The sequence below is a fragment of the Penaeus monodon genome, chromosome 40 (genome assembly GCF_015228065.2).
Source record: "Penaeus monodon isolate SGIC_2016 chromosome 40, NSTDA_Pmon_1, whole genome shotgun sequence".
NCBI classification, from domain to species: Eukaryota; Metazoa; Arthropoda; class Malacostraca; order Decapoda; family Penaeidae; genus Penaeus; species Penaeus monodon.
The window spans coordinates 17,039,106-17,053,545 of record NC_051425.1 but is presented as its reverse complement, the minus strand read 5'-3'; the positions used below and the strand labels follow the sequence as shown (position 1 = coordinate 17,053,545).

At 36.8% G+C, this 14,440-nt stretch overlaps 1 protein-coding gene and 1 pseudogene across 2 annotated transcripts; one reads left to right on the top strand and one right to left on the bottom strand.

Moving 5' to 3' along the window:
* The window catches only part of LOC119598027, an 11,368-nt pseudogene extending 10,692 nt beyond the window's left edge, over positions 1-676 (top strand).
* Positions 677-3,817: 3,141 nt separating this feature from the next.
* On the bottom strand, positions 3,818-12,317 carry LOC119597847 (integrator complex subunit 14-like). 2 transcript variants are annotated; one of them, XM_037947501.1, is made up of 12 exons: positions 12,160-12,317; positions 10,560-10,761; positions 9,985-10,155; positions 9,707-9,871; positions 9,077-9,160; positions 8,805-8,915; positions 8,484-8,625; positions 7,696-7,805; positions 6,792-6,903; positions 6,409-6,515; positions 5,528-5,656; positions 3,818-5,146 (listed from the first exon to the last, which is right to left on the bottom strand). In XM_037947501.1, exons 2-12 carry the CDS (start codon positions 10,740-10,742, stop codon positions 4,922-4,924), a joined length of 1,539 nt encoding a protein of 512 aa, XP_037803429.1. In that variant the 5' UTR covers positions 10,743-10,761; positions 12,160-12,317; the 3' UTR covers positions 3,818-4,921. The 2 variants fall into 2 exon arrangements, with proteins under 2 accessions (XP_037803429.1, XP_037803430.1); XM_037947502.1 differs by lacking the exon at positions 12,160-12,317 and adding an exon at positions 12,032-12,124.
* Positions 12,318-14,440: the final 2,123 nt, after the last annotated feature.

Sequence of the window (14,440 nt, the reverse complement as noted above, 5' to 3'; positions counted from 1 at the left end):
AAATACGCTGTGGCTTAATCACTATTGATTATCTCGTAAGCTTTAATACCCAGTGTAACTTTTTTTTTTCTTCGATTCAGATGTCACTCATGCCGATGACGTGCAGTACTTGTTCAATATATTAGAATATAATACGACGTTACAGCGAGATGAGGATATCTTCGTCAGCCGTATTATGGTGGAACTCTGGACCAACTTTCCTACCACTGGGTAAGGCACACCCATTCTCCATTTTGTAAATGTTACGATAGAACTTGAATGCAAGAATGTGATATCAGGAATGTACCGTTTATATTATTAATACCTTTTGGACGCAGAGTAAACTGCCCCTGTGGTCGATTATTGATATAGTACTTGCATATCAAGATTTAATAACCAACATAAATTATCCGTCACGGGTACGTCACGTTTATTCAGCACGAGTGTTCCACATGCCTCTTACGATTTCACGAATGCTCTCATCTTCCAAAGGCACCCAACGCCAGACCTGTCCCTCGGCTTCAAGTGGGCACCGACGTTGTCATCGAGCAACTCTTACTTGGCTATCACCTCCTCGCCTTTCATGAAAACATTCCAAGGTTGCAGGCTAATGTATTCTAAATACTGTTGCTGTCATTTTCCATTGAATGTAACAGGATTAAAAGTTAATAATGCTGCATGATCTGTATTGTGTGGAGGGCACATAGGTGGGAGCACGTACCCCCACAAAAATCTGGTACCCACTGGTTGATGTTATTCCCGTGCTTTATATTTATAATGCACTTAATTTCTGCGTATATTGTATTACGTGAGACAAGTACATCTTAGAATATGCCCTAATGCCCATTTATGGCATCAGAATACCTCTTCCTGCCCCCCATTCTCAATTGCACCCCCAACTGCCTACCCACAGATACACAGATACGCCACAGGAGGTAGTAGTTCAGTATTCTTTTGTCCCTCCAGAATGGAATCATTATCTCCATATCTTCCAGATCCACAGATTTTGGAAGAACATGCCGACCAAGACTAACCAGAGGTTGTACCCTGAGAACTTCGAGCCGGTTTGCTAGTTGTGCATTAATTTTTTTTTTTATATAGCTTGACCGTAGAGCCCCATTGCCTCCCATCGTAGCTTTGAGAAGGTTAGATGTAAACGTCTGTGACAAAATATACGATCCAGCTTGGTGATAAACAGGTATTTTTCTTGTAACCTCCAGAATCCCAATATATGTGCCGCCACTGTTAATCTGCGTCAGTTTTCCTTGACAAGTTTCTTTACTATAACACCAAAATCAAGAAACTGTACGAACTGATGATGAAACGAAACAACAAAGAAGCATCGTCTTGTAAACAATGATCTAGACCATGGAGTGTTAAACTCAAAACCCTTCAAGGGCCAATTTTAATTTCAGCTTCCGTCTTCAGGGTCAACAAATATGCCTGACTCCTCAGGATTACGTTATGGGAAATTTCTCCAGATCCAATAAATCGTTGACACTCGTCTGTTCTAAATGTTTCTTCGATATAATATTTACGCCATTGTTTTAAAAAGCATTTGACATTGCATATCATGACGTAAATTTTATTTCAATTGTTAGTTTTATGAAACCTCGTCTGTGGTAACAAAAGCTGGTTGTGCAACAATGTTTTAGAATATAAACACGAGGTCTGCTCTGCCATGACATCATATACATATCAATCATCATTATGAAATACAAGTTTTCTACACATTTCCAACCTGAATTACTTTTCTGTCTCCCTGCTGGCCATGTATGACTATCCCGAGAGCCACATTTGTCCTGCGGTTCATGAGTTTGATACCCTTCGTCTAGACAACAACTCTTTGGAATCAAAGCATGTGATTACACACACTTGAAGGGCCAAAATTACATAATTCAATCCTAATCGGCGACTCGCGAGATCGGGCCTTTTCCATACAAACACATGATGTATTACATAAACGTGTACGTGTACATGCGTATATACAAACTTATTGGTATGATATATAGATATAAATGAATATTAGTTTTGGAAAGACTAGGACTTGAATTCGAGTCTAACAAATTGATCCTTGATACCATTGCCGAACAACGTAATTATTTGAGGAGTTTGTGGTTTTGAAGTGTGAATTTTAGGTCAGTCATTTATATTACGCTGTAATCATGAGTATGGAATGGTTTGTGGGGAAGCTACCTGAATGCATTAACCAGCATTTTTTAATCTAGCTTTTAGATGAGATTTGTGGCCCTGTATAACAAATAACTTTTCAAACTAGAAGAAAACTTTGTTCATTTAAAAATACATCTACCTTGCTTGACCTGCTTATTTTTCTATCATTCTCACGTCGGAACCTTCTCGTCATAATTCAAAGGACTGCCAGAAGAAACCTATTCTAACAGCGTGCTATGCATGACACCTAGCATTTTCTAGAAGATAATATTGTGTAGCATGAAAGTGGCTTCGCGTGTAAAGAAAAAGAAGAAAATGTGGTGCATAGATGTTATTGGAAGACACGCAGTTATACTTCGGGAACTACAGCATAGCCATGAGCAAGATTTCAGAATGTTTAAGAAAGAGCGTAAGCAATTTTTTACCTTTTTAACAAGGGTGGAGCCATATATAATAATAAAAAACACATGAGAAATGGTAAATCAGCAGAAGCTCGAGCCACCGGTCACCATCGAGCGTCCCCCGTCAAGTGACCGCTAACGGGCATGCCCGCTCGTCTAGAAGGCTTAATTGGTTTATTATGAAATGTATATGTAAACAGATGGATGTATATATAGAAATCTCAACATAAAGGTAAACACACTGACAGACAGTAACAAACACACGCGCGTGCGCGCGCGCACGGTCACCCTCATTCTCACAGTTATGAGTTGTCCTGGACGACCATGAGTTAGTGAAAAATATACCGTCACTTGCGAAACGGACAGTTCTTCATGAAAGAAAAGTATGCATATATGTAAATCTATATACATATATATAAACATATGTACACACACACACACACACACACACACACACACACACACACACACACACACACACACACACACACACACACACACACACACACACACATACATACACACACACACACACACACACACACACACACACACATATATATATATATATATATATATATATATATATATATATATATATATATATATATATATATATATGAATGGTAAAATACTCTTCCGCATTGATTTTGCGTTAGAAAAACCTACAACGCCATACCTAGATTTTATTGAAAATGAGACTATAGTTTCACAATCCACCTGGATTCCATCTTCAGGTCTGAAGAGGAAAGGAAAAGGAGGGGGCATAAAAGAGAGAAAGGAGAGACAACGTGGTAACATGGGGCAGGTGAGAACAGACGAAAGGAGGTCAGGTTATAATAATAATAATAATAATAATAATAATAGTAATGATAATAATAATAATAATAATAATAATAATAATGATATCATTATTATTACTATTATCATTATTATTATTATTATCATCAACATTATCATCATTATTATTATTATTATTATTAAATTTGAGTAACTGATAGCAAAGTTTCATTTGATCATTATGTAACTTTGTTATAATGCTGATCAGTATCTCACAAATTGGATGAAACTCTTAGGAAGGTTTGGTAGGTTTGTTGACAGACACAGTGAAAAGCCTGTCATCAACAGAGCCACTGCATAATCATGTCATCAAGGCTTTAGTATAAAGAAGATGAGATGGTTTGGCCGCAGGAAGAGAAGATACAAAAGTGAGGCTTAAACATGTGTACTGATTTGTGTTTCTGAAGGTTACAGATATTCCAAGAGAAAAAAGATTATTAATTATATTTATACAAATACTGCAATATAAAGTACATTAACAAATATTTTGGTAATTTTGTAATCTAGTTGGACCTTCATCATACAGAGTGAGCATTGGGTATAATCAATTGAACACCTGCCCTAATCCTTTTGAACATAAATCAGTAAGAGATCATACTCAAACTTTCACATAAAATGAAAAATAAGTCGACATTCTAGTAACACTCTACAAGTAAATAGAATGAGTAGGTCAATTTCTTTTCTTCTTTTTAGCAATACCATTCATAAAACCTTAATCGGTGCTTGAAATTTGGTTCAGTCGTGTTACAGGTACCTCAACATTTTTTTTTTTTTTACATTTGACCTTATCTGTTTCCTCAAACACTTCTAAGAATAATGAAGTGCTGATTTACTATTAAAAAAAAGAGGAGAAAGTGAAAATGTAGGAAACTCAATCTTACAGCATGTCACTCTACCAGGAAGCACAATTACTATAATGTACACCATAGTGTACGACTGCACAGTATGTTAGTATTACATTACATGCACTTTTACATTAACACATTAGTTACTGAGGTACCATTTCATATATATAAAGTGTACTTATAAATCCCCCCCAGTCTTCTACTCATATTTTATTCATGTGTCTGTATTTTGAAAAAGTACCATCAATCCATGGAAACTTAACACTTTGATCTATTAGATATGAAAAAAGAAAATCTTGGATGAAATATTACACAGCCTCAACTTCATATGGAATAAAACCCTTCCAAAAGCAGGCAGACGTGTGAAATCAGAGAATGGCACTCTAGATTTTAATTTTGATATTTAACTTTCCTCATATCTTTTTAATACATCTTACTGTTTTAAGGATAAGAAAATTATACACATCATCATTAATTCTTAATAATTAACTTTCAGTTTCATAACATTGTTTACAGATCTAAATTGCACATTAAATAATGAGATGTTTATATGGACCTAAAAGGTTCTTCAGTTACTAATGCACAGTCTGAATATTTCAGATTGAGAATTTCATGATACAAATGATGCTTGCCATTGCAATCAATGATGAGTCCTATCTAAATAACAATTCAGTATATTTCTGATCAATCATTTCCTGAATAGGTAGTCTTCAATGGTGTTATGTTCTGCCTGAAATCTTTTTTGTTGTGATTTCTTAGTGCTTTATAGGCGTGTTGAAGTTGGATGGCTGCCACAGGACTGGCAGTAGAAGGCAGCAATGTACACTCTCGCTCTAGGACACTTGCCAACCCTTCTAGGAGCTCACCAAATCCATAGGAGAGGGCAGCTCTGCGCACGCGGTTCAGTTCCTGATAAAATGTGTGAAACATGAAATTAGTCAGGTAATATTTTTAAATTCAGAATCATTAGTGTTACTATACATTTATTCTATAGCATTAGCTGGTTAAGATTTTCTCCCAAAAGTTTCATATAACTAATTCATCATGTGCAAAGGCAATGCAAATGTTGATATAACTATATATACTGTATATATATACACAAACATACTATATATCTACATATATGCAGATCTACCAGTGAATCTGACTATACGACTCAAGAGCATCCTTAATTGTGTCTTCACATCAATTCCTACAGAACATTAACTATAAATCAAAAAGTTTACATGAATCTACATCCCCTTATTTACGATAAACATTTAAATTTCTATCTACAATGCAGAGAGCTACCTTGTAAAAGCTTTGTGTCTTGTCTGGCAGTTTTCTTGCATGCCGCAGGATTTTTTGTATATCTGACTGTAAGCCACCTTGCCGAACCCACACCACACAATTAAGGGCATAACTCTTCTTATCATGGACCTGAAAATTAAAAATAAAAGATGTGTTAGTGCTGAACATATGGTTAGGGCTCCCACCCTTGGTTTTGGAAAGCTCCAACAATATCACTACAAATATGAGCCCATCCTACTGTTAACAATATGACCTAGAATTGCAATGATATCAATGGTTACCTTCAATATATTTGATAATTTCACAAATATGGTCTATGAAGTTTGACTGTTATAAGAAAAAAGAAATTGGACAAAAAATCCAGTGATCTTTAGTATTTGGCAGTCATAAAATCCTTAAGTCCTTAAATCTTCAAAGTATTACCCGTATGGGAAATTCAGTTATATTTCAACAATTATATACCTAATATTCATTACTGTTATAGCTATAGCTACCATAAAAAAAAAAAAAAAAAAAAAAAAAAAAAAAAAAAAAAAAAAAAATATATATATATATATATATATATATATATATATATATATATATATATATATATATATATATATATATATATATATATATATATATATATGTATCCCTGCAAAAACCCATGTCAGAAATTTCTGTCACTCATTCCAGTGACTTCTAGCAGCCACTAGCCTTTTGGCCAGAACTTCCCACTCAACTCACTGTAGCGTGTCATGACACCGATAGCTGTACCCCTCACGATGAGTTGGTTTTTCATAACAGTTCTAGGCATGCCCAACTATAATACTCTAATTTTCAATAAACATCACCTTACATCCAGTCTGATGAATCAACTATTCTAAAAGAGGACGTACCTTTATTGGAAAGGGCGTAGAGTCATTTGCTCCATATGGATTCGTAGGCAAGAGCGAAGCAGGTCCTAGATTAGACAATTTCCCCATCCACGGAATAACGTCGTGGCCTGAATGTTGGAAAATGTGATTAAGGGATAGAGGCATTCATTAGAAACATATATTATAGTTCTCAACAAAATATTTTGATGAAACTTCCTAAAGTTGTATTTTGTTTGGATGCGTTCTAAAACAACACATGTCATTTCTACTCAACATGAGATTTTATTTTGAATTAAGAAATTAAACACCATGAAATATCATTACTAACAAAAAAATCATAATAACAATAAGTAAACATGAGGAAGAGGAGGGGGGGGGCAGAAAATAAAGAAAAAAAAACAAACCTGGTACAAAAATTGACAGCATGAGATTCGACTTCTTTTTGTTGTCCGCCCACGAATATAAAATTCCGTACCAGTTCTCACCCACTTGACACAAAGCAACCATATTCTCTCTCTGGAAATGGAAAAACAATTGAATTGGTGCTCAATAAGTAGGAGAACAAAGAGTAAGAGAAAAAGAAAAAGAGTAATAGTGGTGTTGATATTGATGATGATGATGATGATGATGATGATGATGATGATGATGATGATGATGATGATGATGATGATGATGATGATGATGATGATGATGATGGTGAATATGATGGTGAATATGATGGTGAATATGATGGTGATGGTGGTGGTGGTGGTGGTGGTGGTGGTGGTGGTGGTGGTGGTGGTGGTGGTGGTGGTGGTGGTGGTGGTGGTGGTGGTGGTGGTGGTGGAGGTGGAGGTGGAGGTGGAGGAGGAGGAGGAGGTGGAGGTGGAGGTGGAGGTGGAGGAGGAGGAGGAGGAGGTGGAGGTGGAGGAGGAGGAGGAGGAGGTGGAGGTGGAGGTGGAGGTGGAGGTGGAGATGGAGATGGAGGTGGAGGTGGAGGTGGAGGTGGAGGTGGTGGTGGTAGTGATGATGATGATGATGATGATGATGATGATGATGATGATGATGATGATGATGATGATGATGATGATGATGATGATGATGATGATGATGTGATGATGAATGATGATGATGATGATGTGATGATGATGATGATGATGATGATGATGATGATGACGATATTAATAATACTTATAAGAAGAATGAGAATAAAGTCAAGTAGAAGAAAAAGAAGATAAAAAGAAAAAAAAGAAAAGAAACAAGAAAATGAAGAAAGGATGGAAGAAGAAAAAGAAGAAATAAAAGAAAGAGCTCTCAATCACAGCATACCTTTAGCCCACCATGAAGCAAGACACAGAAAGAGGGTACCTTCCCCTCATCATTCCCACTGCTTTCATCATCACTCCCGCCATCAGCCTTGGGTAGCATCACCATGTCACCTGAACAGAGAGGGTTCTGTATTATCACCAGAGCTATCCACAATATAATTTGTATGATATGTAGACTGTAATATAAATGTATTCATCCACTCTCATTCTCATGCCCCCTGTGAGTTTCATTTATTAACTGCTTTAACACATAGATGGATCCACAAGTACTAAGGCACCAATGAGCCAATTACAAGTACTAACTGTCTCAACTGTTTACCCTTTTCCTTGATTTCCAAGAATATTATAAAACTGTTATATTTATGTTAGTAATGTTGATAACACTATAATTATATTGTTTATAATAAAAATAGCAGCATTAAATATTGATAGCATTAGTAAAAAAAACATTCTTTTCCGAAGACTCAAGTAAAGGTGAAATCCATTGAAGTCATAAGGTCTACTAACTGACTCCTTTGTGGCTAAGCACTTAGGGAGATGTTTTACAAACAATAATACAATGAACACATCATTTTTCTTGCGACTGTGGGTTAACCTGTCATTCTGTAATGTTTGCCTGTCTTATAAATAAAGAACAGTTTGTAACATCTTGTAAATAAGGAAAAATTCTGTATACCTCATGTGTGCATTAACTTCACAAAGTTTCCATTTGAAGTTCTTATTTCCTACATAACTCTAATTATATGTACTTTGTAAGAAGCAGTTTTCTGCACATTATCCTTTATTAACCTTTGGTGGAAAGAGGAAGCACAAGATGTCTGGAGAAGGCAGGGGGTGAAGAAACATCTCCAGTGTTAAGAAATCCCAGCACCTGGATGGCAGAATCTACGCTCACACGTATCACTTCAAAATCATGGTGACGGCAGTAGGGCTTGAAAATAATGACCATTAGTAAGTAATAATAGGTACAAACTATTCATTCCTCTCTTCCCATTGTAGTGGTGTATTTAATCAAGTAAGTCTCACATATCTCAAATGTCAGGATGAAGTATATTCCATATCACATAATATTAAAATAAGAGGAAGTACTTGCAAAAGCTATGGATATACCTGAGGTGGAGGTGACAGGGTAATGGGAGCAGACAAGTTCCCACAGTGAAGAGTTCCAGAATAGGAGGAGAAGTTGTTCTTAATCAACTGGTCAAACATTTCTGAAATGGACTGTAAAAGAAGTCAGCCAACCACTGATCAAGCTGAAAATAATGTGGATGATGCACATAATGTACACATTATACATTTCAAGTGCTTCTACTTGTATTTAAACACTACATTTAGTCTTTTCTTAATGTAATCAAATCACAAAGTTTAGACTGACTTCTTACCTTCTTGCTTAATCCTCCTTCTGGGATGAGTATATCGCCCTCTCCATTTAGCTCTATCAGTCGCTGATATAAAGGTTTTGAAGTCTGAAACAGGGATTGAAATATTACACATACTATTTCAATATTTCAATCAACAATATTGAACAAATAATTTCTGACTTTTAATATAGAGCCATACAGTAAAGTTGGAAGTAAAAGAACAAAAGAAATTAATCTATTTCAGGGGGGATTTCCAAGTGTGTTCATGAAGTTATTCCACTTTTCGAAGGATCTAGAACAAAAACCCATGAGCACACTTTCACTACTTAACCATTTCATTCAGAATCATGTGCAATGCATCAGTAACTGTTATGGATCTATCAAAAAAAAAAATTCTTCAAAAGCATAACTTTATTTGCTACCTCAAATCAAACGACTCATGTCAGTGAATTACCTAGCAGCAAATGGTACTATAACTTTCTTCAGTCTAATTGATATTCAGCATTATAGAAATAAAAATATTCATTTCACTTTTAATAATTTGTGTAACATTCTTCAATGATATCTCCTGTGTAAGGGACAAAAACAATTATGTTACTGAAACAAACTTTTAAATTTTCTAAGCAAAATAATCCTCTAAAAACACTTTACCTGGAAGCTTGGTTCACTTGGGTTGGCAATGCAAACAATGTTGAGTTTTGCAGGAAATGGGAAGGGCAAAGGGAACTGAGCTGCTCCTCGGGAATGAGGAGACATCAGAGATTTCTGCATGGCATGCTGTCCTATCCCTGCATTACCATCGGTCACCAAAACAATCTGAGAAAAGATGTACCATCTTAAGAGATATAAAAAAAATTCACTTCATAACATCATTAACAATAATCATAAAAAGAAGTGACAGAAGTGCAGGCAGAAAGTCCTTCGGTTACCTGACAAGGAGTTCCATTCCCCCACTCCTCCAGAATATGCTGAGCCGCGCCAACCAGCCCAACATCAATACTCGTTTTATCTCCTTCTTCTACCAGATTCAGGGCATTTTTTATGGATTCAAAATCCCTTGTAAAGGGCATAAGAATTTTGTACACAGATGAAAAGGAAATCTGCAAAATAAATAAGTAATCATATATTTTTCACAAGATTTACGTGTGTATCCCATTATCAATATATATATAATAAAAGGTTTGTGAGGATTTTCTTTACCCAGTGGAAAAAAAATATGTAAAACAGAAAGTGAAGAATTGTTATGAAACAGATTAGTTAGGACATATATTAATTACTTTTCATATTTTACATTAACATATTTACAATATGAGTTTCTATTATCATTTCATTAAAGCAAACTGATCATAAAAAAGTTAATTGTCATCATGGAGATTAACATTTTCATCAATGCAATATGATTATCTGAAGTAAGTATCAGAAGATTAACATATTCTCAAGATACGTTCCTAATATCATTTTATCTATCCTAACATTAAAAGATATAATTAAATATAACCCTTACCAAGCAAGCAAATTCTAATTTACAATGCTGGACAAAGTGATCGAGCAGAATGTGGCATCCATGGGCTGCAAGATCCTTCCTCAATTCTAACCTCTCGGCCTCTTCTTCATCCTGGCAGGGGCTTCCCACATCAACGCCTCGACTCATAGACAGTGACACATCTAGGAGGATTACCGTTGGCATCTTTCAAAGCTATACAGGTCTGTAAAAGAAAGATGCACAGATGATTACACAGTCAATGTATTATGAAATGGGTTAAGAATGGTACCAGTAATACAATTACTATTTGCGACAATACCAGTACCTATTGTAGCAACATCATCAAATATTATTGTTTCTTTTACGGCCTACATTATAGTGCATTTTGAATATCCCTCCCCCCGAAAAAAAGAATCTGCATTAAAAATAAAGTTGTGAATGAATTAAATTTTGTGATATAGATTAAAGGGTGAATCAGTAATTCTATATTCACAGTTGGCTTTCCAACCTATAAAAACCAAAAAAGTACAGTAAAGCAGTAAAGTAAAATCATGGAATTAGCTGCACTGCCTGCTCATAATCACCACTTTTCTCACTGTAGCAATAATGATGCCATTTACATGCTATAATTTGCTCTATGTTACATTTTTGCTTTAAGATTTCTTGCCATAATTGTAATATACAGTTTAAATCTGGTTCTATACTTTACTTGCAGTCAACAGACAAATTTACAAGCTCTATATTGCCATATGTGGTGAAGATTTGCTGACCTTTGCTGGAGTGCCAAAAAGGCAAAGGGCACAACAATTATTAGTATCATACTTTGTATTTTTACCTTAAACTGTTCAGCTATAAGAGTAGGATTGTGTGAAAGTAAAGAAAATATATAATATATAAAACTCCACTAACAGGTATACAAAATATTTTTAAAAATAAGGACGAGATAATCACTGTTCACCAGCCCTGAGAAACTATGCTCACATAGCAAAGGTCAGCAATGCTATGGCCTTCTTGCTTTGTGCTCCAGTGAAGTCAAACAAGTCTCAAACATTTATACTCTGCTAACACAGTGATTGCTGAATGCCTGATGTTAAATTCTCCCATAAAAAAAATAATTCAAAGCTCTAACTTGCCTAATATTTTTGACAAGAGTTTGTTAACCTTTGAATGAGACTGTAACACAGAAGCTACAATGCGCTTCATGAAGTTTATATCAAACCATTACCAAGCCCTGTAACACGTATTGTAATAATTATTTGGTGGATTCGGATGGAATTATGGCCAAAATTACAGCCTATATAGATGATATCTGTGTGAGCTTTTTGTCAAACCTTTGCAGAAATTCAACTCTACTTCCTTTTATACACTGAAGTTATTCTTTATAAATCCAACACGATGCTGATTTCCTTGAAGAATTTTATAATGTGTGTACTAGCAGTATTACCATAACTGTACAGTGATATACATAATAATAACAAATGACTGAATCATACCTAAACTGTGATTATTATAAGATAACGACGATAATGTTACCATTGCTCTCTCTACTGAAGTTGGGTTTAGTTACGTTACTCCCAGGGTCACAAAAAGTATTTCTTCTAACTAATGTAGATTTCCTTACCCCTTGTATGCGTAGTCATATAAACAGAGACTTATTCTCTTCTTTTAGCGCGAGTTTAGGCTTTAATTCTCTCCACTTCCCCCCAAATTAAGCACTTTCGTGTTTACTATGTAACCAACACAATTAAACTCCATGTTTGTCTTCCTTTAAAAATATTGTTCGAACTTAATATGGCCCGCTTTCCCTTGTCAAAAGGAAGTGATTGGTCCTATTATTATTATTGTTTTTTTTTTTTTTAAGATATGAAGGAATTCTGATAATGGGTCTACTATTCGCAAGGAAATAATGCTTATTTCTTCAAATATCACTGTAAAAAAAAAAAATAGCAAACAAGCACATTTACATACAAGAATCGGTGATGACATGCGTATGTAGTGATGTATATGATGAATGGTTGTATGTACATGTGTGGACAAATGTATCTACATGTATATGTATATATTATCTTTATCAGCCTTTTTATCTTTAATCAATACCCTCTAAACCTTTGTTCGTTGGTGTCGTGGGGGGGTGGGGCGAGGAGACGAGATTGAGGCCAATGTAGCGGATCACCCCTACCGTGGACCAAGGCCTTCGCCTCAACTAATTTTGTATGGTCTTTTCATCTCCCCTTTCTTTTTTCCTTCCCTTCTGCATCCCTGTCTTCTGCCCACTTTCTAAGATGCGAGAACCGTGCTGAAAGGATGACAGGCTGTCTTTGTGTGTCACGAACGGCCTTCGGGAGCTACGGGCACGGCAATCCCTTGGTTAATCACCTAGCCCTTACCTCTCATGGGGACTCCTCCCCATTTATTTCAGGCTGACCATGGCCAATAATGATTTTACCCTTATTAGAGGCATTAGGGTTTCCTCCTTCATCAACTAGCCTATCTAAATTTGATTTAATTGGTTTCCAGACCCCTGCCTGTCCTCTGACTACGTCTACGACCACTGATACTAATACCCCTCCTCGATATTTGCTGTTGATTCTGTCCATTCCGAACCATCTACCCAGGTCATTACCTTCAGAATACACCCCTTCCTCTAAGTAAACCAAGTTTCTTTTAGTAGTCGTTTCGATCGTCCACGCCTTTTCATAGTTACATCTGAGTCCCAAGCTCGTGCACTATCTACCCTGACTGTACTCACTGGCAAACCTGTTCCGGCCCAACCTCACTCCTCCCTTAATACTTGTACGGGAACTGTTATGTCTCCCCGACTGATTGTCCTGTCTGTGGCAAGGACTGGTCAGACTGTGAGTGAGTGAGATTTGCGAAGTCTAGCTTCGCCCGGGCCTTCTACATGGGCTGGCCTATGTTAGCTATTTATGGCTGTCTCAATTGATTCTCTGTCACTTAATGCTTGCCGTGATGACCGCATGCCTCGTCGACTATGATGCAGTAGCAGTCCAGTGCTACACTATTCCTCCTAGAGGCCAACGTAAGTTCTACACCAATTTTGCCAAGAATAGCTTCCGTAGCATGACTTCCCCCTGATGTTTACGTTGCCGGGGTGTCCTGCCCTGTCCAACCATATCGACCTCTTCACCGTCAATGTAAAAAATGTAGGAGTTTTGGCCACCCAGTCAAACACTCGTTCCACAGTCCACTGCCCTCTACGTGCCCAACCTGGTTATAACCGTTCAAGTTGCTCTGCTCAGTCACGCACGTGTGTCAATTGTGGTGGTTCCCAAAATGTATTTTACAGGAGCTACCTACAAGCTCGAATCTGAGGTATCCGACGATTTTTTTTTTCTCATTCTTCCTATTCCAAAATTGTACTTCGCTCTGCTCTCCTCACATCTTCTCAAGAAGTCTCAGTATCTCCCCCAGTTGCTCTTCCCTTTCCCCGAACCATCCTCCCCACCCAACTCCTCTCCAGAAAATCTTGAAGAATCCAAAATTTCCTAAACATGACCCAAGAAAATGCTCCACTCCCTCATCCACCCTCTAATCCTCTATTGCTATTCGCTCTACACTCAAAGTATTTGCCGATATCCATCCTCCTCCTTCCTAAGTACTCCCTACCCTTCTTCCTTCCACTCTCCCAAAATCACCTCACCCTCTCCTCCTCCATGTGCATCACCATTCCCTCCTTTCTTCCCCATTATCCTTATCACTCCCACCTGGATGGTCACGTGACTTCCTTATGTCGAAACAATGTTCTTCTCCGGATCCCACCCCTCCTGACATTCTTCCAGATACTTCATCGCCTTCCCCTGCCCCCTCATATCATTCTCTGGGTTATTTTCCTACTTTTACAACTGCCATTTCAACGAATATTACCCTTTCATTGTTTCATA